General features: G+C 38.0%; 1 protein-coding gene and 1 pseudogene across 4 annotated transcripts; both read right to left on the reverse strand.

Moving 5' to 3' along the window:
- Positions 1-1,601: 1,601 nt before the first annotated feature.
- LOC144646294 (neurocalcin homolog) lies at positions 1,602-18,326 on the reverse strand. 3 transcript variants are annotated; one of them, XM_078505830.1, is made up of 2 exons: positions 18,219-18,326; positions 1,602-2,561 (listed from the first exon to the last, which is right to left on the reverse strand). In XM_078505830.1, the coding sequence occupies exon 2, from the start codon at positions 2,538-2,540 to the stop codon at positions 1,962-1,964; it is 579 nt and encodes a 192-aa protein (XP_078361956.1). In that variant the 5' UTR covers positions 2,541-2,561; positions 18,219-18,326; the 3' UTR covers positions 1,602-1,961. The 3 variants fall into 3 exon arrangements, with proteins under 3 accessions (XP_078361956.1, XP_078361957.1, XP_078361955.1); XM_078505831.1 differs by lacking the exon at positions 18,219-18,326 and adding an exon at positions 2,654-3,123; XM_078505829.1 differs by lacking the exon at positions 1,602-2,561 and adding an exon at positions 4,705-6,578 and having other exon boundaries at positions 18,219-18,299.
- Positions 9,468-14,368, reverse strand: LOC144646295 (neurocalcin homolog pseudogene; annotated as a pseudogene). Its single transcript, XR_013569382.1, has 2 exons — positions 13,824-14,368; positions 9,468-10,329 (listed from the first exon to the last, which is right to left on the reverse strand). The product of XR_013569382.1 is annotated as a neurocalcin homolog pseudogene (transcript).
- Positions 18,327-21,135: the final 2,809 nt, after the last annotated feature.

Genomic DNA, 21,135 nt, shown 5'->3' on the forward strand with positions numbered 1-21,135 from the left:
GAAGACTGCCTTTTTCGGCTAGTTGAAACATTGGCCGATAAATTTTGCCTTTCCGTCACTGTTCGATCCAGCCTTCTTTTTGTTTTTATGTTCTTGGTCTGGTATACAGATTAGGTATGCCTTTTCAATGAACTCTTTTCCGATGTACTGGTAGGACATTTGTCTACAAATGAGCGAAAAAAGGGAAACAAAAGAAACAATAACAGCAAAAAAAAAACATGAAACGTGAAACTGCAAGGCTGATGTAACTGCGCATGTGTAAAAAACTTAATGCGGCAGAGACACGATAGAGACCAATCCGAAAGTCATACACTAGCAGCATTTATATAATAACCTGAATTCTACGCGCATTTATTGTTTCACTATGATCTAGAGTCGACGATAGATGACGTCACGGGGTGTGACTCGCGCGCGTGATCAGAGTTCAGTCAATAGAGACAATAAAAAAATAGATCAGAACAGAAGAGGAACACAGCCCCCGCCGCGCCGTGCCCCACTTGACGCGAGAGACGCACGGGGACTATTTGTTAATTTGTTCGCGGCCTAGTGCATTTTGTTCGTTAAGCAAAAAAAAAAGAACGATTCCAGCAAAGCACGACCATAGACCACTGTTGTGGGCAGTTCAAAAGGCAAAAATCTGAAAGAACCAACAATTAAGCCACTAAAAGTTCTCACATGAAATCTACATCTTATATTTTTCCCAGAAGGTAATATGGGAGGAGCTGAGGTAACTTACGATCGAGATAGATAGATAGTTTAATTGATATTTTTACATGCCAGTCTAAAACTGAATTGCGTAAAAAACAGAGATAAATTATTAAAAAAAACATGATATTTAATATTAAAATCATTCAACTATATTAAAAATTTGCCATAGAGGGCTTAAATATGCCTCCCTATTTCCTTCATCTTTCACCAGTCACCCAATGCAACAAAGCACGGGGTACTACTTTATTATTGCAGTCGAGCGAGAAATTTTTGTCCCTTTCGCAGGTTAGTGAGGAAAATGCCTAGTAAAATATTATCACTACTTCCTTTCACTGTCTGATTTTTCTTACCAAAGACAAAGCAAGATAACACAGTTTGGGGAATAAGTGCCAAATTATTTCATCCAATCAAAAACTAGCACGAGCGCTCACGATTACTCCGAAAGCAAATCGCGCACACAAATTCGTGGAACGAAAACCGCACGCCAAATCACTTCTCGGAGAAGTGATGTCGCCATCAACTGGCACTTGTACCCCTGACTGAACAGACAAAGGAAGTAACGGAGATTTTCTCGAAAGCTCGAAAAAGAGAAATTATGAACCAGAATTGTTTTTTTCGGGGTGAGGGATGGCTTCAATACCGTGCAGTGTCAAAGTCTATTGAAGTAAGAATTCCAAACTACCACTCCCCCCCCCCCCCCACACACACACACACACACACACACACACACACACTTTCACTGTGAAAAACTGAAATGTCCTTTTCTCTTGGCACAGCTACATAGCCGGAGTCCCCTCGGAGGGGAGAGTGGGGGAGGTCTTCGTCATTCATAGGTTTTTCTGACCTAATGGGAGCCGGGGGGATCACAAAGGAACAAACTGGCTTACTTAGAATTCAGATAAAGTTGTTTAATTCATTTGAACATTCTAACATTTTTTACGGAGTACAATGAGTACTCGAAGATAAACAAATGGTTGATTACATACAAAGCTCTTTTGCAATTATTAAAGTACTTCAAACTAATCCGGCATATAATAATACAAATAGTATTTCGAGGACGCCTGAGTGATTTTGTAATACAGCACTCAGCACTAGTTTAATCATTACAACAGCAGTTTTTAAGAAGAATAATCGTTGGCCAAGGAAGATTGGTGCCGTTACAATGGCTAGTGAATAAAAAGAACACGTTTTTCAGTTTTCATCAAGGATATTACTGACATTGACCTCTATTAACAATGCATTCAGTTTTATCTTTAGCCAGAGCCCCCAGCGGGATCGCATTGGAGTAGGCGCACAATAGACGGGTCACTTTTGGCTCCTTCGATGAACTCGGGTAGTGAAAGCTTTCCATCCAGATTCTTATCCATTTGCGAGAAAATCTTCTCGACTCGCTTTTCAGGGGTGCTCTCGTCTTCGGGCATTTTCATAACAGAGCCTACCATCTTGTAGATAGCCCTGACAATCTCCAGCATTTCCTCTTTGGAAATGTACCCGTTGCCATCCAGGTCGTACATGCTGAAGGCCCATTTCAGCTTCTGCTCGAGTTTTCCGCGCGAGGTCACGGACAGAGCGCAGATGAATTCGCGGAAATCGATGGTGCCATCGTCGTTCTTATCAAATGTGCGGAAAACGTGCTCCGCGAACTTGGACGCGTCGCCATACGGGAAGAAGTTGCCGTAGATTTTCTTGAATTCTTCTACAGTGAGATGACCGCTCGGGCAGTCTTTAAGGAATCCTTTGTACCATTCTTGTAGCTCGTGTTCGTTAAATTCCGTCTGTTCTTTTAGGTCGGATAACTGTTCTGGCTTGAGCTTACTGTTTTGTTTTCCCATCTTTCACTCAGCTAGCGACACCTGCAAGACGAACCAAAAACAGCGTCTCTGTCAGCAGTTGAATTACACTTTTCCCTAGTTTAATACACTTTTCTCCTCGCGTTTCTACAGACCTTTGCAAGGCACTAGCGTGCGATTTTCTTATGAAACAACAGCTTTACACGAATATGTTGCGAAGAACAACGGAACATTCAAATATATCCCGAGTCACTTCTCTCCACAATCCAAAGAAAGTAAAACCAGTGCCGTTCCAAAACGAAGCAGGTAGTTTATTACTATTATTGTAATGCAAATTCTGCAAACACCGCGACAAATCAAGTTAACAGAAGCGAATTAAAACGGCGCAAATATTTTTTCTTTACTTTACTTCAACGTAATTCTTATGTTGAGTAAATCGCTCGACTTCTTTTCGATAAAGGGAAAATCAAATTGCGCACTAGTGAATGAGCAGAATCGGATCAAACCAGCCAGTGTCCGCAAGCATAGATAAATTAAATACACGTAAAGCTGTTAACAGCCGATCCAGACAGATTTACCCTACTGTGAAACTGAAAGCGGACAGTAGTTGTTTGTGCTTGGCAAACATCACTAACCCGAGTAATTTACATTAAAACAATGAGCCCCTTGCGATACCCTGTGCAAACATGGCTTGATTATTCACACAATGATCGATAGCTTGTCGTGATTGCTCTGCCACTGGAGTGTACAGGAAAACCTTCAGAGCAAAACAGACAGAACTGCTTGAGATATTATGCACAACTCGCAGCTAATTTTCACCGTAGAGGTTAAGTCAGCATGTCCATCCATATTACAGATTTAGTAATGGTGAAAACAAACATATACAATTGAATTCCATCAAAAAATACAGTTAAACGCACTGGCTCCTGACTTGTCTTAGCTCAAATATCCTGATTACTGCTTGACATTGTACCTCTAAAACTATTTAAAAATTTTATGACCTGGTACTCTTAAACGTAAAACAGAAATACAAAATGAAATCGAAGTTTTTTCTGTACTGAATTACTTATTTGGAGTTTGAACATGCACCTGCCGTGATGAATTCACTGCAGGGGGGGGGGGGGGATTGCAAAAAAAAAAGAGGGGCCGCTGCCCCGTTACAACAGCTGCGTTACAACTCAGGGTGCCATCTTCGGCGGTTGATGGGCAAAGCTTCTCAACCCCCCCCCCCTCCCGAAAAAAGAAAACAGCCCAGCTCCCCCCCTCCCCAATGAAGTTGTGACCATTACAGTATGTAAATCATCTTTAATTCTTCCCTTACTGCTGACTATATCTTAATGTTGTCTCTTAAAGTGCACCACACGGCATCTCAGAACCTAACCATTATAAAGCTCCTTAAATTCAGCACATTGTGACAATTTTTCTTTCCCTGTATTAGTCTTCTAAGCATGGTTTTTGTTCTTGTTGTAGTGCGATTCAATTTCGAGCGTAGTACATGTTGTTTTTTCGTTATTCAGGTTAGAAATCAAAACTTAAAGACCTCTATTGATATTGAAAAAAAAACTACCAAATTTAAGTATGCTATCAAAGTGCGGGCCTGATCCGAGTGGTCAAGCACTTCGGTAAAATCCAGTCTTTACAGGTAGAACCACATCTTGCTACTGCTTTCACGTTCAACTTCGGAAGTGAAAAAAAAAAAACTGTTTGAAAAAAAGAAACAAGGCAAAGACAGCTAAACAGAAGTGCTCACGCCAAGTGAAAGTTATTGTTAATACTTTCATAATACCCCCCGGTCCTAAATCATTTCACCGGTAAAAAAAGAACGGTGCATGCTATTGCAGCTACAAATTAAATAATAAGTGAAACTACTAGGCAAATTGTCTCGCGTGACTAGCGAAGAAGCGAGAATGAGGAGGAGCAAAACTCCACCCACTTCTTACGTGACGTCGCTGTTATTAGCTATGCATGAATACACCATTTTCTTTAGACTTGCCTACAAGTCGAGCACACAGAGCGCGAAGAAAGTCTACATTTTCTTCGTCGCAAAACTGAACGTAACATTGTCTGATGCAGTCTCGTAGGAAGATTCGTCCCAGTTCCGGGGTACATTATGTTTTTGTAACTATTCGAGACGTTTTTAGCGGGTCAGTTGACAGACCCCAAGACTGGTAACCCGACGCAAATAAGTTTCAAAAGCAGACAAGCGTTCAGCAACTTTTGACATTTTATTCAACATTTAAAACCATCTGAGATAATTGTCCACTTCGTTTAAGAGAAACGATCAGATATCTCCACGCATATTTATAAATACACGTTCTCTTCTAGTGCACTGATACAGTTCATATACACGGCACAACAACAAATTCTCTATTAATACACCTTGTCTCAGAACATTCATTTATCTCAGCAAAAAATGACGTTTATCTAACAGTACATACGTACAGTCGATAGAACAAGTCCCGTTGTTCGACAACTCTTCGTCAAAATTCCGATCGTTACCGAACGACATCCGATCTAAATTATCCAATCAGAAAATTGCACGAACATTCCAAACTTTATGACGCAAGAAACGATAGATGATTGCTTAGCAACTTCTGGACGGTCACTTGTTCCTTCACTGAACTGAAAGGAATTGTCACGCAACACCAAGAAGCGTTGTGTGACGAACCATATACCGTAACAGCTGTCAGAGAGAATACTACTTCATGCAAAATATTATAGCCCCAAATTTGCGCTCTTATTTTTTAAATTGTGATGGCCAAAAAAAACAGGCCTCTGAGCTAAGGAAAACCGATACATTAATACACAACTTACTAACAAAACCGAAAGGCAGTTTCTTTTTTGCTTTTAAGTCGAGAGACTCCATCAAGACATTAGACAGAAAGGCCCACTGCAGACAAACTCATGACTTTCTGCCTACATACCATCTAAACTGTCAGAAATCAATCAATCAACGACATAAATAAATAAATATTACTCTCACGAGCTCCGTTTAATTGATTAAATCTTCGCATTCTAAATCACTTATAATTATTCAAAGATTAAAGGAAGGATGGATTCTCTCTCTGCGGCTGTCTTAACAGACAATAATATCATTCACAAAGACGGCTACCTAAGGAAGCATACACAAATACAAGTGGTAACTTAGTCGCGTAACAATGATAAACAATTGCTTCTGACTAGAAGACTAAGAGCGCCATTTTTAAAGCCCTGTAAAGAACCCAGCTTTTGACCGCCTGCGTCAAAAGGTCTGCTGTCCTCAGCCAACGTGACAAGCTCATTAAAACTGTCTATCCACAGGCTCCGTTCAGCTCTTTCCCAGTTGGCTGGCTTGTCATTTTAAGAAGAAAAAGTGTTACGAGACTAAATATTTTAACAGACAATAGTTTAAGTTTAACCGAGGCTCATGTAGCCCAAAAAACCATATTCTTCTAAAGAGAGGGGAAATAAAAGAGAGAGCACTAAAACAATTAGCATAGTTCCTAGTCAGCGGCCCCTCCGGCGGGGTCACACTGAAGTAGGCGCACGATCGAGGGGTCACTTTTGGCTCCTTCAATGAACTCGGCTAATGAAAGCTTTCCATCCAGATTTTTATCCATTTGCCTAAAAATCTTGTCAGTCCGTTTCTCCGGCGTGCTCTCGTCTTCGGGCATTTTCATAACAGAGCCCACCATCTTGTAGATAGCCCTGACAATCTCCAGCATCTCGGTTCTTGAGATGTACCCGTTGCCATCCAGGTCGTACATGCTAAAGGCCCATTTTAGCTTCTGCTCGAGTTTTCCGCGCGATGTTACAGAGAGGGCGCAGATGAACTCGCGGAAGTCGATGGTGCCATCGCCGTTGCTGTCGAACGTGCGGAAAACGTGTTCCGCGAACTTGGACGCGTCGCCATACGGGAAGAAGTTGCCGTAGATTTTCTTGAATTCTTCTACAGTGAGAGTGCCGCTCGGGCAGTCTTTAAGGAATCCCTTGTACCACTCTTGCAGCTCACTCTCTGAAAACTGCGTCTGTTCTTTCAGATCTGCCAGTACCTCGGGCTTCAGTTTGCTGTTTTGTTTTCCCATCGTTCACTCGCACAACCTGTAAAAGGGCGTGCAACTCAGTTTAGTCTTTGTGTCAAACAGTGCACGTGAGTTACATGCATGTACGCATGTGACGACGTCGCGACGCGTCGAGATGATTGATGGACGTCAGCGGTGAGTTGGGTTAGTGTGAGGTGTGAAGATTGCAGGAAGACATTATGGTGAGACGTTGGTTGAGTTAAGAGGAAATATGACTGTTATCCGTGACCCAGCAGTGAAATCCGACTGTGTTAGTTTAACCGTCGACATCATTAACCGTTATAAACATGAAAATTCCCTGTTTAAAAACACTTCTTCCTATTTATTCTTCCTGAAATGGGAAACCTTCTTATACAGAGCAGTCTAACGTAAGCACTTACATCTCTTACAAACACTTCTTCTACCTGGAATCCGAAACCTTGGCTACGATCTGAACCAAAGAGATTCTGATGAAACCCTAGGTGTGTGACCACTGGAGTACTTTTAACGGTACTAAGGCGGTTCTACAGTCTGTGGACGATATCCTAGTGCATGACCAATTAGATAAAAGCTGCTTTATATTTTTATACTTTTATTTCAGTATTTACTCACATTTGGTTACAGCACTACACCTTATGCTCACCAGCACCTTTGCAGAATTATTTAAACTAGTTAAAAAAAATTTTAGGCACATTGCTTTCTAGAGATGGCGGCTTGCTTTAGCGTTAAATTTATAGGAAGCCAAGTTGTTTAATTTACCTAATAATTAATAAATTGATTTAGTGATTAATTAATTAGATTAGTTAGGTATGGAGTAATCCGAGGAACAACTCTCTTTGCTCCCATGTACCATGTTCGAACAATTAACGCTAAAAACCTGTAAAACATTAGGATGAATCACTGCTGGGAATTAAAAAGATTACGTAAAAGATTGATAGTAGTGGGATTTCTGTTAGGTTTCTGCAAAGTTTTCAGTGTAGAGAATTAAGGGATCATGAAAAGTGACTGAGGGAGAAAATATCTATGGTCAGTGACAGACTTGATCGCCAGTCCCTGGTTGGAAAATGAACCCCCGAATGAACCTGTGCTCCTTCCCCCTGAAGGCTCCAGGGAGGAACGCAGACTACACCCCAAAGAGTGACAGAAATCAAGCCTAGGGTAGTGAGCCATTAATAAGAACAAGATGAACATAATTCAATCAAATGAACATCATATTATTACCTGTTTGTACAAAACAAAATCAATACATGGAGGTTACAAGAATAGCATCTACGCAATATTAGTCTATGCTAAATAATCTTTCTGAATTTCAAACAACACATGGCTCTCAGGTGATTAACCTAATCAAGTTTAATTAATTTCATTGCATAGCAGCTGATCTGTAGGGTTTAAAATAGGATTTGGATGTACAATCACAGGGTTCGTACACTTTTGAGCATTTGAAATTCCATGACTTTCCTTGACCTTTTCCATGACTTTCAAAGTTTTCCATGACCTAAATTTGTCCATTTTTCTTGGAAATTTTCAAAATTATCTTGATTTAGGATACATTTTTACCCTTTTTCTCATAAAAAATAACCTCCCTAATTTATTTTGTACAATCAATACCATTTTCCATGACTTTCCATGACCCAAACTTAAATTCCATGACTTTTCAGACCTGGAAAATGAAATTCTTAAATTCCATGACTTTCCAGGTTTTCCATGACCTGTACGAACCCTGAATCAAACTTGACCTATAGCATCAAATCAATCTCAAATTCTCCCAGCCAACCAAAGCTGGACGTTGCCCTTCTAGTGCTACAAGCCCGTAGTTAAACCTTATCCCAGGCATCTTGGTGCCAAGACATCAGTGGTGTGAAAAATAAGCAGTAAAGACACAAAATTACATTCTGCATCTACAAGTAACACTCAAGAAAAAGCACACAACTTTATTGTGTAACGTGTCTGTGATAAAACACTAGTGCACTAAATAGAAACATTACAGATTTGTGTAGTCACTTTATTTTTTTACTGAGCGTTCACACATACATCAGAAATTCAGGGCAGGACATAGCAGATTAACACTTGTCATTTAGTACACATTATAGTTAAAGGTGAAGTCTGCATTCAAGCCAAGGAGGTCATCTGGCCAGAGGTTTAACATGACTTTGCCAAGGTGTCCGATATTAAGACAATAAGTTGAACTAGCGGTAATTTCAACAAACTCATTGCATGTGTAATGACTTATTTATGCTACACGTCAAAACATGTCAATACATTAAACAATTTGGGTATTTTAACAGATATAATATGAAATGGAGCAGATTCAATAACTTTTCATGATAACATGTTAAAATCAAGTTTCTTTGAAGGAAAAATTGATATTTTCTTTACAAGTACATGTGGTATAAAATCAACAAATCTTCCCTCCCCCCAAAAATAAAACTAAACATATCGATTTAGTAATTAGATGTCAATTTTCTATTTCTTTTTGGTACTGCAGTTCTAATCTTAATCTTATAACTATTACTATTATACTACGATTATTAATAAGTATATACTTTTAACAGTGGGTAGCGTTATTTGGCACGCACCGATTGGCTTCTCAAACCCTGAATATCCTTTGCTATTCACACCTCACGCAACTCGAGCAACTCGCGTGCGAAAACTGTACTCGTTGACAGGAATAAACTTGTCAAAAATCATCCTTTCTGCTATATTATCTCACAGTTTTAGTATATACTAAAACAACTATTCACCTCAGTGTGATTCACCGACTGCCGATGACGCCGCACGCCCGGGCCTGCTGGCGCCCGGGGGCCCACGGCGGCGCGACAGAGCGGCCGGAGGCCCGCCGGGACGCCCAGACGGGGCGTGGTGAGTGAGGGAGTGTTGCATGGGAGTGAGGTGAGGTGAATGGGATGATTACTTGGGTGATACAATGTGTCAGTGGCTAGTTGTTAATTATACTACTATTACTTAATGTTATATACGACTACTACTTAATAACATATTAAAGTAAATTCAAGGTCATCACAACAGAAAAATAACACAGAAACAATGGGAAAACACTTGAAAACAAGCAACAAAACAACTTCAAAACTGAAGGAAAGAAATAAGCCAGCAAGATATGCCACCAATTTGCTATTGAGATACAATTAAAACTGGAAAAGTCAAGCTTTATACAATGTTGCTTAATATGTAATTTATCCTACACTATGTTTAAGTACTGGAACTGGATGCATCACACTGTAGAAGCCGGACGATGGAGGGGTCACTCTTGGCCCCTGCAATAAACTCCTCAAGAGAAAGCATTCCGTCTTCATTTGTATCCATTTGATTAAAAATCTTGTCAGTACGTTTCTCTGGCGTACTTTCATCATCTGGCATTTTCATAACAGTGCCTACCATCTTGTAAATTGCTTTAACTATCTCCAACATTTCGTCCTTAGAGATGTATCCATTGCCGTCCATGTCATACATGCTGAACGCCCATTTTAATTTGTCATCCAGTTTTCCCCGCGATGTCACCGATAGTGCACACATGAATTCTCGGAAATCAATCGTGTCGTCGTGATTCTTGTCAAACGTACGGAAGACATGCTCAGCAAATTTGGACGCATCTCCATATGGGAAGAAATTGCCATAGATCTTCTTGAACTCCTCCACAGTGAGGTGCCCACTGGGGCAGTCCTTAAGAAAACCTTTGTACCACTCCTTGAGTTCGACTTCAGAGAACTCAGTTTTTTCTTTTAAGTCATCTAACACTTCAGGTTTGAGCTTACTGTTTTGCTTGCCCATTATTTACTCTAAAGGTACAAAAACAAGAAAGTATTAGCCTTTATTAAATAAACAATTATAAATTAAACAAAAATCTTCACCAGTTTTATAACCTCCTTAGCCTTGAAGTACTGTCTCTTTTTACCAACTTCTGTAGATTCTCTTAAAAATTTGGTGGTACATCAAGACAATGCTCCACCTGTCGATAACTTTCTTTATTCTCGTCACTCTTTGATTGACAGCATTAATGTTGTAAGGAGAAATTACTGCTGATCACACATTGGACTACAAACTACTGAGAGTGATTTCAATTTAAATCTCACCAAGTAATTAATTTTGTACATTCAAGAGTGTGTTAATTTGTCGAGTAAACACAACAGAAATTAGAACATTTAAAGTACACAGGCAGAGGTATTTTATAAAGCAGTCTATGTGCACCACTGATGCACCTTAATGTTTAGTAAGTTAAAGAATTCAGTATTATTCATGTGCTAACTTTCACATCTGCAAGGTGTTAAAGGTGTATTCAAACAAACTCTGCATTAAATTTATACAATAACCATTTTAAGGACTTGTTTGTTTTAAAATTCAGTACATTAAATATTGCTCGGGCATTAATATTTTCAAATGCAAAGTTTAAGTCACGCTGTTAGCAAATTTACATCACATTTCCCAAAGGGCCAAGACATTATCTTCCTCAAAGCTGGGTTGTGGATTCATCTGGTTTAAATCAAATTATCAAATGATTTGTTTATACAACACAGCTTCCTCATGGAAACTAGATACAATATTTGTTGCAGCTGGTGAACTGAATTCATGTTAGAAATAACACGAGATCAACTTGCTGGGAAATTTTAACGCAGCACTCTCATCTATTTTGGTGTGATTTTAAAAAGCTCTGACTCGAAACTAATGGTTTGATTTTGCAGAAGAGTACTTGACAATTGACAGGAACTTGACAGGAAGGATAAAGACCACTAATGGCCAAAAGTTTTGTTTTTTTTTTTAAAAAAAGAAAGAAAGGATTACTTTTATTGATGAAATTTACAGCATGAGGACCACTGTTCAAACTAGGCTCACCATACACTAAAGCAAAATTTAAGCAATGATTCTTTTTAGGAAACTGATTTCTACATTAAGTTACAATTATGAATATTTAATATAAACATATCCTGTACACGTTTATTACTATTTTATGAAAACAAAATGTACGTGCTCTATCTCATAACACAGGATGTGTTCAGAACACAATTTACAAACAGATGTGGCAAAATAATATCCATGAAAAATGTGCTCAAAATTATGTTGTCGTCTCAAATTCTAAAGTTAGGACAAAGCAAAAATGTAGTTTTGGCAGAATAAATATTAAAAGTGGAAAACACTTGGTTTACACTGTAAGTTTGTACTCACAAAGAGCAATTATTTACATTTGCAGTTATGAAAGCAGAAAATAAAGTGGTCACATAAAAAGGAAACTTTAGCTAATTCAACTGAACAAAACATTCATCAGTGAAAGTAATCCAATATCAACTTCATCACTAGTTAATCATATTTAAAGGATAAAATGTTTTTGCAATCATTATTTTCTCAACAGTCAATATTTAAAACCAATTTGATTTTATAAACACTAATTTCTTTGTGGGATAGTTTGGGAAACTGGTTTGTCACAATAATATTTATTGAATTACCAATACAAATTTAAAAGATGGGAGGTTTAAGGCATGACAGACAATTTAAATAAAAACATTTTACTATAAACTTGATATGTATTTAGTTGTAGTAAAATGTGCAAATGTTTGGACAAGCGGAGATAAAAAGCCATACCAAAATCTCTTAATGTGCAATAGAAGCTGAAAAATTCACTCACTAAAAATGTTGTAATAATTTCTTGCGTGATATGGTGCATAGTGTTTACATGACCTGTAATCAAGTCCTTGGCTAAAAGTACAAGACAGATATTTGTTTTGTCTTGGAAATATGAGCGATATCACAATAAGCTAAAACTCCAGGAAGGTAAAAAATTGAGTTTCCTGTTATTACTATTATTATTATTATTTTTTTGGTGCCAGACCCTGCAATAGTTGAAAACAATTGTGACAATCTTTCACTGAGGAAGCTTATGTCAACATAGAGTAATTTACAGAAGTTTTGTACTAAAATATAAACAAATAAAATCATAGTAAATGGTTTGAAGCAAGGAGTATCAGTAGTTCATGTAGTGCGATTGTCAGGGTGAGGGGAGCTTCTGAGAAAACTGTTGTTGGACTAATGTTTCAAAAACCCGAGCAGACATCATCTTTAGAGTCTTAATAAAATCATAACAGACACTGAGCCTTTACTGAGATAGACCTGGTTTGTACAGTGCTAGACTACAGGTTCCATGCAGAAACTGTCTTATAACTTACAGTATCCCTCTCATTTACCAAAAATCGTCAGAATTCTGAAAGTTGAAACTGTTGTCCTCAGCAATATTTTTTTTAATAAATAAAATTAATAATGTCATATAGCAGAACCACTGACAACCAACAAAATGAAAACAGTCAGATATGAGCATCCCTTTGCCTAATAGTAAGGCACAATTCACACAGTGAGTCTCTTTTAATCTTCTCTTGATGTCCAAACTGGTTTATTTTGGCATAGACAACCCTCCAAGTTAAGACCATTTTAGTCGCCATGGCGACTAAAATTTTGGAGCTGGCAACTAAATTGGAACCAAAGTCGCCAGCCTGGAGACCAAAACTGAGAAGAAGGATTGAAAGCGTGAGCTTAATTTAGAGACCTAAAATTTTTCACTGGCAACCAAACTTGAGCAGTCGGTGGCCAAATGGCCACTAAGGGAAAAAATAAACTTGGAGAGTTGATAGAGATGATATCATTGGCTTTTGTGTTGCAAATGTAACCATGATTACAGAGTTCAAGTGTAGTTTTTTTTTTGCTTTTATAATAGCTTTGAGGTTTTTATTAACCCATCAAAATGCCCATAACTTAATCTCAGTTATTTAAAAATTAAGAGATCAAAATTACTATTATATTTTTGTGTGTAAATACACAGTTATGGAAACAAGACATTTAGCCTGGGCATTTTAACAAGCCATATTCTTACAGAGCAGAAAATGCTTTAATGCCTGGAAACGTGCTAATATTATTCCTTGACTAACGATTACTGACTTTAATAGTCTTTAAAAAAATAGGTTAAATTTATCATCATAAATTATTGAGTGGTATTTCTGAGTAACATAACCTATTGCAACTTAATTTAGAAGAAACCATCTTCATAATTAAGTTTTAAATGAGAAATTTAACACCGGATGTTTATAATTTTGTTATGTTTATGGCTAGTGTAAGATGAAGAAAGTTTGATAAATCACTTTAATTCATGCAAACTAAGAAGCTTTTTAAAAGTACAGCTAATATTCCATGCAACTATGGTTACCAAATTAGAAAATAAAAATGTGTGTTATAGTAACTAAACTGCACTGTAAGCAAATAAAATAAAATGAATAAATGATTGTGCTGTACATACCGTGAGCTGTCGTGTCATGTTGAGTTTACAAGGCAGTTAGTGCTCCTCTGAAAAAACTGCCAAATAAAACTCCCAGTGCTAGCCTCCTTTGGTGAAGATGTGAGATTCTTCAGTGGGTGGGCGTGATATGTGCAGATAAGTGCTCTGGAAGTTGCATGTGTATTCCTGTGACCGCGCTCGAAAAAAAGTCTTCAGCGAAAATGACTGTGCAAGGTTACAGCGATGGACAGGTATTTGTTGGTGACTTAGCGAACAGTGCTCAAATGCGTCATGAATCTTGATTGTGTTCGCATGATGTCAAAGTCATTTAGTGGTGGCAGTACAAATAAACAGTGAAAGTACAAACAACAAAACAAACAAAAAACATAGAAATAAAATGCTAATCTGGCACTGTTACTGGCTTGGCATACAATACAGGTTCAACAACTTAAAAGATATGTATACTCATCTGGCCTATATAATCAGAAAAATACACTTACAATAAGTCAAGTCGCAAGTCCACTTACAGACTAATAACATGACACTCTGACTGGTGTTTCAAGAAGTTTACCTTGGATTTTGCTCTCTTGAAATTCTGCAAATAATCTGTAGTATGTACTTCATTTGAAATTCCAGTAACTGCTTTTCTGATTAAGTTGGAGAATTTGATTTAAAAATTAAGGGATCAATGTTGGCATTAATACAGTTTAAGGAAAACTTGGAAACAGTCTTCCTATACAAACAGTGAAATCTACCAGGATAATTTGAACTTACCGAATATTGTGTGACACAACAGTCAATGAGAACTGAAAACAACAACCTGAAGAAGATCAGTGAAACTGATCGAAACGTCGAATTCTTAAATATTCTTAGCCTCGGAAAATATCCCGATGAAAACAGTGAATAATTTTAATTTCTTAAGATGAGAGGTGAAAGTTTCAGAAATAGGATTAGGACTGAAAACTTTGAATTCCAAGATAAGCTAAATATTTCTTTGCACAAATAAAACAAGGCATTACTGTTGCTGCCAGAAGCTTATAGTGGGAGCAATGAAATGTGTAAATCTACTTTGTCTGTCTTAATTTCACTTCAGAGTATTTGAGTTATTAAGTACCGCATTTGGCATATAACACGAAAATTAAACTAACAAAAATCAATCATTTACATGTTATGACGCAGTTTGTGTCTCATGTTTACGTTTGGCTAATTAGACCCACTGGGAATTATTGGCAAATAAGAATAAGTGAGAGGACAAGATGGACATTTTCCAATAACGTACTTAGTAAAACTGAATAAAAGGAAACAGCTTAGAACACGTGTTCTATGTTTTTAACCACTTTTGGGTTTCATTATTCTTTCTGCTGTCAATTTGAATGACAAATTTTAATAGTGGGCACTATACGAATCATTTTATTATGTTTTTTTCTTATGTAGACAGAGAGATAAAAAGAATAACTGATTCTAAATTATGTTTTCTGTGGGTGTCCCACTTTCAAGGGTAGCACAGTTACCACAATGTCTAAAGAAATCACTTTTATCACTAACATAGCTAGACTAACACTGTGAAAAATAGTGACCTGATCTGAGAGTGGTATGAAAGCAAAAGTATATCATCTATTTTGCTGACTGTCTTTTCTGAAACAACAAAGATTTTGCAAAACAGAGTGTTGTGTATTTTTGAATTCTATTTTACAATTATCATAGTAAAAATGGGTTCTACAGTGTATATAAAGATTTTAATAAATAATTACTTATTCCGACTATGCCAAATTGTTTTGCATTCTTTTCCTTGTTGTGGGAGTAACAGCCAGTCTTGGCTACAGTTCAATTAAGTGCAATTTCACCTGACCTTGATTAAAAATTTGTGGTTCTCAGTTTAATTTGCTGATATTGATGAAATATTGACATGATCAACGCTTTCATAAAAAAACTCCTACTCAAGTTGCGACAACAAAATTACACAGAAAACCAGGTTACTCCCTTAGGAAATTCAAGAGAAAGCACTTTTCCACAAAAATTTAAATCAATGACATCAGTGAAAGTTTCAGGAAGTAACTTACAATAAATTTGACCTTTTTACGCCAGCTGATATAAATTGACTTCCACAAAGATAAACTGCACTTTGAGGTGAATATTCAGAAAACACAGAAAGAAAGCTTCTGTAATGTTATTTATGGTAATTCAAAGGAAGTGCTCAAAACACTTAAGCCAGGCAATTTATTCAGGAATCTTTTTGAATCTGTAAACTGTTGACTTTTCAAAAAGTATTCCTTGCTGATAGCACAGTAAATTGCCCCGAGTGCAAAATGGGGAAATTTAAAATGCTCAGAGCAGATGCAAGCATACCTTTTATGCAAAATTTGCCCACACTTAAAACTCAAAAGAGTGCAAATAAACTTTGCTACCTGTCAAACTTTATACAAGTCTCAATGTCAACTTTTCCTTAATCCAAAATAGATTAAAATATCTTTTAACAATGTTCAAACAGCCAAAAAATGAGTTCATCAGTTAGTGAAGCCTAACAAATTTAAACTTTTCTACACAAAAAAGAAAAGAAGCACACCTAAGAACAACCTTGAAGGGCAACAAAATGTCACATCTGAATAATTATAATTCTGGTTTATTTCCACACATTCTTCTTGTTAGATACATTTAAGATGATCTGTTTGAAGCAAAATACAAGACAGATTTTTTAACCTAACGACAAAATAATTAGAATAGGCAAGAAATTGAATGAACTTAAGGTCGGTCACAAAACAACTAGCATAAATGCCTGAAAACCATGACAACTTTGGAATATAACACACAGCTCTTAAGTCCTTACAATAATATTCTTTTGTCAGAAGCTACATTTCGAGATCAGCAGGGAATAGGAGCCAGTAATTAGTTAAGAAGATCTAGTAAAATTCTCTTTTTCTTGAGTGTTATAAAGACAAAAGTATCATATCAAATTGGACTCCACTTTGCCCTTTTCAAATTTCAAATGCATCAAAAACGTTTTACAGGCGAAGGAAGATAAACTGTGAATATATAAAGTGATAAATTATTTATAGCGAAACTATTCTCCACAATTTGCAATACATTATGTGAGACAACTCTCAGATATACACAACGTTATGAAGAAACGATCGATATGCCACACAAACCCATATCTATATAATGAAAAAAAAAATCCCGCCAGTAACAAAAACATGTACAATTATACTACAACAGTCGGCTACTCGAGATCTGTACGTTTACGCGAAAACAATCTGCAAGTTGTACAGCTCCGAAATTTAGCTTCTTGAAGCTTTTTACACCTGTATGCGACCGCGTTATGGACCAAACCATGTAATTTCGCCTTTCTTGGCTCTACAAAAGCAGTACACAATCCACACAGTTTTCCAGCCGAAACAGAACTCTTTTCGATCAGTATTTTTAATAATTTATTGGACACGGTCTAAAAGATATACTCACAAACAATACTCTGCAAAGGCCGAAAAAAGAAGCCTTGAATTGTTCTAAAACAACACAAAAGATGAACTGGTGCAGATACAATAAGAGTGTTTTACTTATGCGAAACATGTGATTTTTTCCCAACGTGAATGACAAATCGTACCCACGACCTTTGAAGCAGATCTTTCCGGAATGCGTCAACAGAGGAAAGCTCTCCACGAGTCAGCTGAATTTTTTAACGGCAAGCACGATTTAATATGTAGTGATACTTACTCTTTTGTTAGCCCAAACCTGCCCATTACGAGAGAAAATTTCTATTTTCGATATAATCGAGTTAAATTTATCGCAATGTCGCTGGTGGAAAGTCGAGCGCTCTGCATGTATAAAACATTAAACATGTCAACAAACCTAAGGAGCGCCTCGCGAACCCCTTTTGTCGCGCAATTCAAACAACTCACAGTTTTGTTAGTCCTTTCTTGGAGATCGAAATTTAATGCCCTGCGCTTGCAAGCAATTAAAACCCATACAGTAGCCGAAAAGCTTTGACACGAGCACTGTTCGTAGCTGGAATAGCCGTCGCAGATACCCAAGAAACAAGAGTTTACGCGAGCACCAAAGCTGCCTGTCGTATCGTCTCATCTAAACCTAAACATTCAAAAGCGAGTTCAAAATTGACCATTCGCGGCGAAAATACCGCAATTGATCGCTTAAGAATTGTGCACATTTGTTCTGCTCACTACTGCCCGCTTGTTGAGCGCATCCAGGTCGGCTAGCAGAGAAAATGTGAGCGCAGGTGGCTCGACTTTTGCCTCAAGTCGTTCGGGTTTATCAACAAACATTCGGTTTTGCGTGAAGAAAAATTGAGCAAGATTGGGAAATTATTGCAAAACCGAATGTACTTTGAACACTTCAACCTCCACACAGTAGCACACAAGGCCTTTCTAAGTTATTTGCTAAAAGAAATATGGAGAAATTACTCACCAAACGAAAGAACCGTCTCCTCAACCGACTTTGCGTACCGAGTACAGCTACAAGCAAAGGCCAGACAGTGACTCTATGACGTCACAGAGAATTTGACGCATGCGTTTAGAGAGGCAGTGCTCGCGCGATAAAGTGAATATCACGCGAAAGAAGCATCATGTTAACCCATGTGGAGAAGTTCAGTTTCTTTTCATGAAAAGATGAATAATTTGAACAATCAAAAACAAAACTACTAGATGTCTTTTCTTAAAACAGATTACTTATTGCTTCTACAATCGCGCGAATCGCGTTCTTTTTTCCCCCTAAATCGTGCAAGTGGCAAAAAATGGCATATCCGATCCAAATGTTTAGCTCATTCAAATCACAATCAAAACGGCTTTATATAATAGTTTCCATGGAAATTCCCCCCAAATGCACTTTCGAGAAAAGAGGCACTCCTCTCGCAAGCTGTCTTGCAAATACGACAGGAAATAATTAGTGGCAGAAGTACTAGATCGCGAGTCTTTTATACTTTTGATCGAGAATCGTTTTGACCCTCGAATCTGCCGTTCGTGGCTTAAGACTTCTTGACGGGTAAATAAAAGAAGCAATTTAATTTTTATTTTTTAAGGCTTTTCAAGTGTATCTTTGATAAGCGTCCACCTGGTGTTGTTTCAGTTTACGTTTACGGCAGAAGTGAATACGAAAAATATTCACCGCACGACGCCAAAAATAGACGTGATACAAAACCTCTCAATTATGAGTTTTTCCCCACTATTGTTCAAATTATTTCAACGAGCCCGCTTCAGGGGTTTAAAAGTGCGTGAAATTCGTTTATTTTTTTGCGATGTTAAAATGTTTTTTTTTTTTTAAAAAGAAACTCTGTAAAAGCCCGAGATTTATATACCCGGAAACGCGCGGTTTGCAAAACAAATCTGCTTCGCTCGTTTCCATCGGTCCCTATTTAGGGGATTATGCGTTTCAGTGTCAACAAATGAAAATATTGCTAAGCCCGGAGGTCTTCGAAATGCTGAAGGTTCTTATGAAATCGAGAAATTTGGCGATCGAATGCCGCACATTTTTCGTTTCAAAAATCGGCGGATTCAGTAAAATGACATTTTGTAAAGATATGGAGTAAGAAAGCGGCGGATTTTAAATCATCGGCTTAAAAAGCAGCGGGATATTAACGATTCTTTTAGCCCTCAGGCCCCGTTACTCCCACTCTGATCGACAGCAAATTTAGGTTAAATGCTGTAGCGACAATGCGTGTTTGAAGAGCAACGGAAATTGACTCGTTGGCTTAAAAGCCCAAATCGATCATTAAAGTGAGCCGGGAGATACATACAAGTGTTCAATGTGTCCTAAATGGTTTGTTCGGGTCTGTATTTATTCTGATTTGATTTCCATTTTTAAATGCAAATCCATACGTATAATCAGTCACTTGAGCTCCATCTATTACGTGTTCGAACATCATTTACACAAATTTTTCGAAAGATTTCTATCGAACGCGTTGATCATATAATATTCAGAAGTTGATGGAAGTGCTAAATTAATACTCACACATGTCAAAACTGACTAGTGCACACGACAAACTACGGTATATAATAGGCCCAACAGCGGATCTTTTCCGGCGAAACATGCACATTAAATGCAAAGTGAAGAACTTCGGAAATGATCAGTGTAAAAGGAGCTTTTATTTATGGGTCACAAAGGTAACTTTTTTAAGGGCTGTCATTTATTTTGAAAACAAATACATTTGGACGATTAGGTTCTATTTTGAGCAAATCATTTCTGTAGCTTCTTAAGGAAGCTCCCCTGGCGTTTAAAATTTAGCTTACAGAATAAAATTTATTGAGCTTGATTTAGCTCTTTGAATGAAACGTCGATATTACGTTTACTGAAACAGCTTTTTGCTGAATCGCTGATGCTGTTTAGATAAACTAAAATTGCGCTACATCCGCGTTGGACTTTAATTACGCGCGCGTGACGTAAGCAGGCCGAAAAGGAGTTACCTCATTGGACGATTCGTGCAAGTTGACGTCAGAATGGATTTCTCCTTTTCAGTGCGTCCTCGCCCACAAACTGGTCTGCAGATTTTATCGCCATATTTATAAACAAGATGGATAACAAGTGAAACAGGTTTATTATTTAGCATGAAGAGGAAGGCACGTAGGACTTCGGATCAAAAGACACTTTACTCTCACAGTGCCCCTCTCCACGTAGGAGTATAATTGCCCTACCATGTTTGAAGGGCGTAGACGCTCGTCGTTAAATTTGTAAAGCCGGACCAAACTGGGCGTGGCTCAAGCCTTGTTTGACGCCTAAACGATTCAAAATCGTGAACACATGATGACAGCATTTTTCATTTCTTTACGTGCATTTTGAAAGGATAACTTGATGGGTAATAACTTAAGAGTTCTGTCCTAAACACCTCTCTCCTCCGCAGAGGCTCCTTCAGTGGATGGGGGGGGGGGGGGGAGGCGAAAAACACGAAAATTGAAAAAAAAGGGGGAGTGTCCCCGCGCACTTTCGTTGCCATTCTCTCCAGGCTCCGCGCACTTACTTACCACCTCTTCCCCATTTCCCAGCCCGAGCGAAAAAATAAAGGGCCTCTTCGGAGAAGAGAGCCTAAACACCTAACACGAGACCAAAACCCGCAATTTACCCCCCCCCCCCCCCTAAGCAAGGCAACGAGCATCCCGCCCCTTTCCCAGTAGACCCTACCCTGGGATAATTGGGTAATAATTGTGGTTGGGAAGTAATTGCGTAGTAATTGTCACTTAAACCTATTGAGCAGAAGTACTTTGATGTGGTGCTGTTCGTTGTTCAGTATTTTTTAAACTGACACTTGAAATTTCTTCTGGATTTTTTGTGCACTTGGAAATTCAAATCTTCCCATGGTGTGTGCCATTTTGCGGCGGGTAAACTTGCGTGCCCT

The sequence above is a fragment of the Oculina patagonica genome, chromosome 3, assembly GCF_052425735.1.
Source record: "Oculina patagonica isolate OP01 chromosome 3, crgOcupat, whole genome shotgun sequence".
In the NCBI taxonomy this organism is placed as follows: Eukaryota; Metazoa; Cnidaria; class Anthozoa; order Scleractinia; family Oculinidae; genus Oculina; species Oculina patagonica.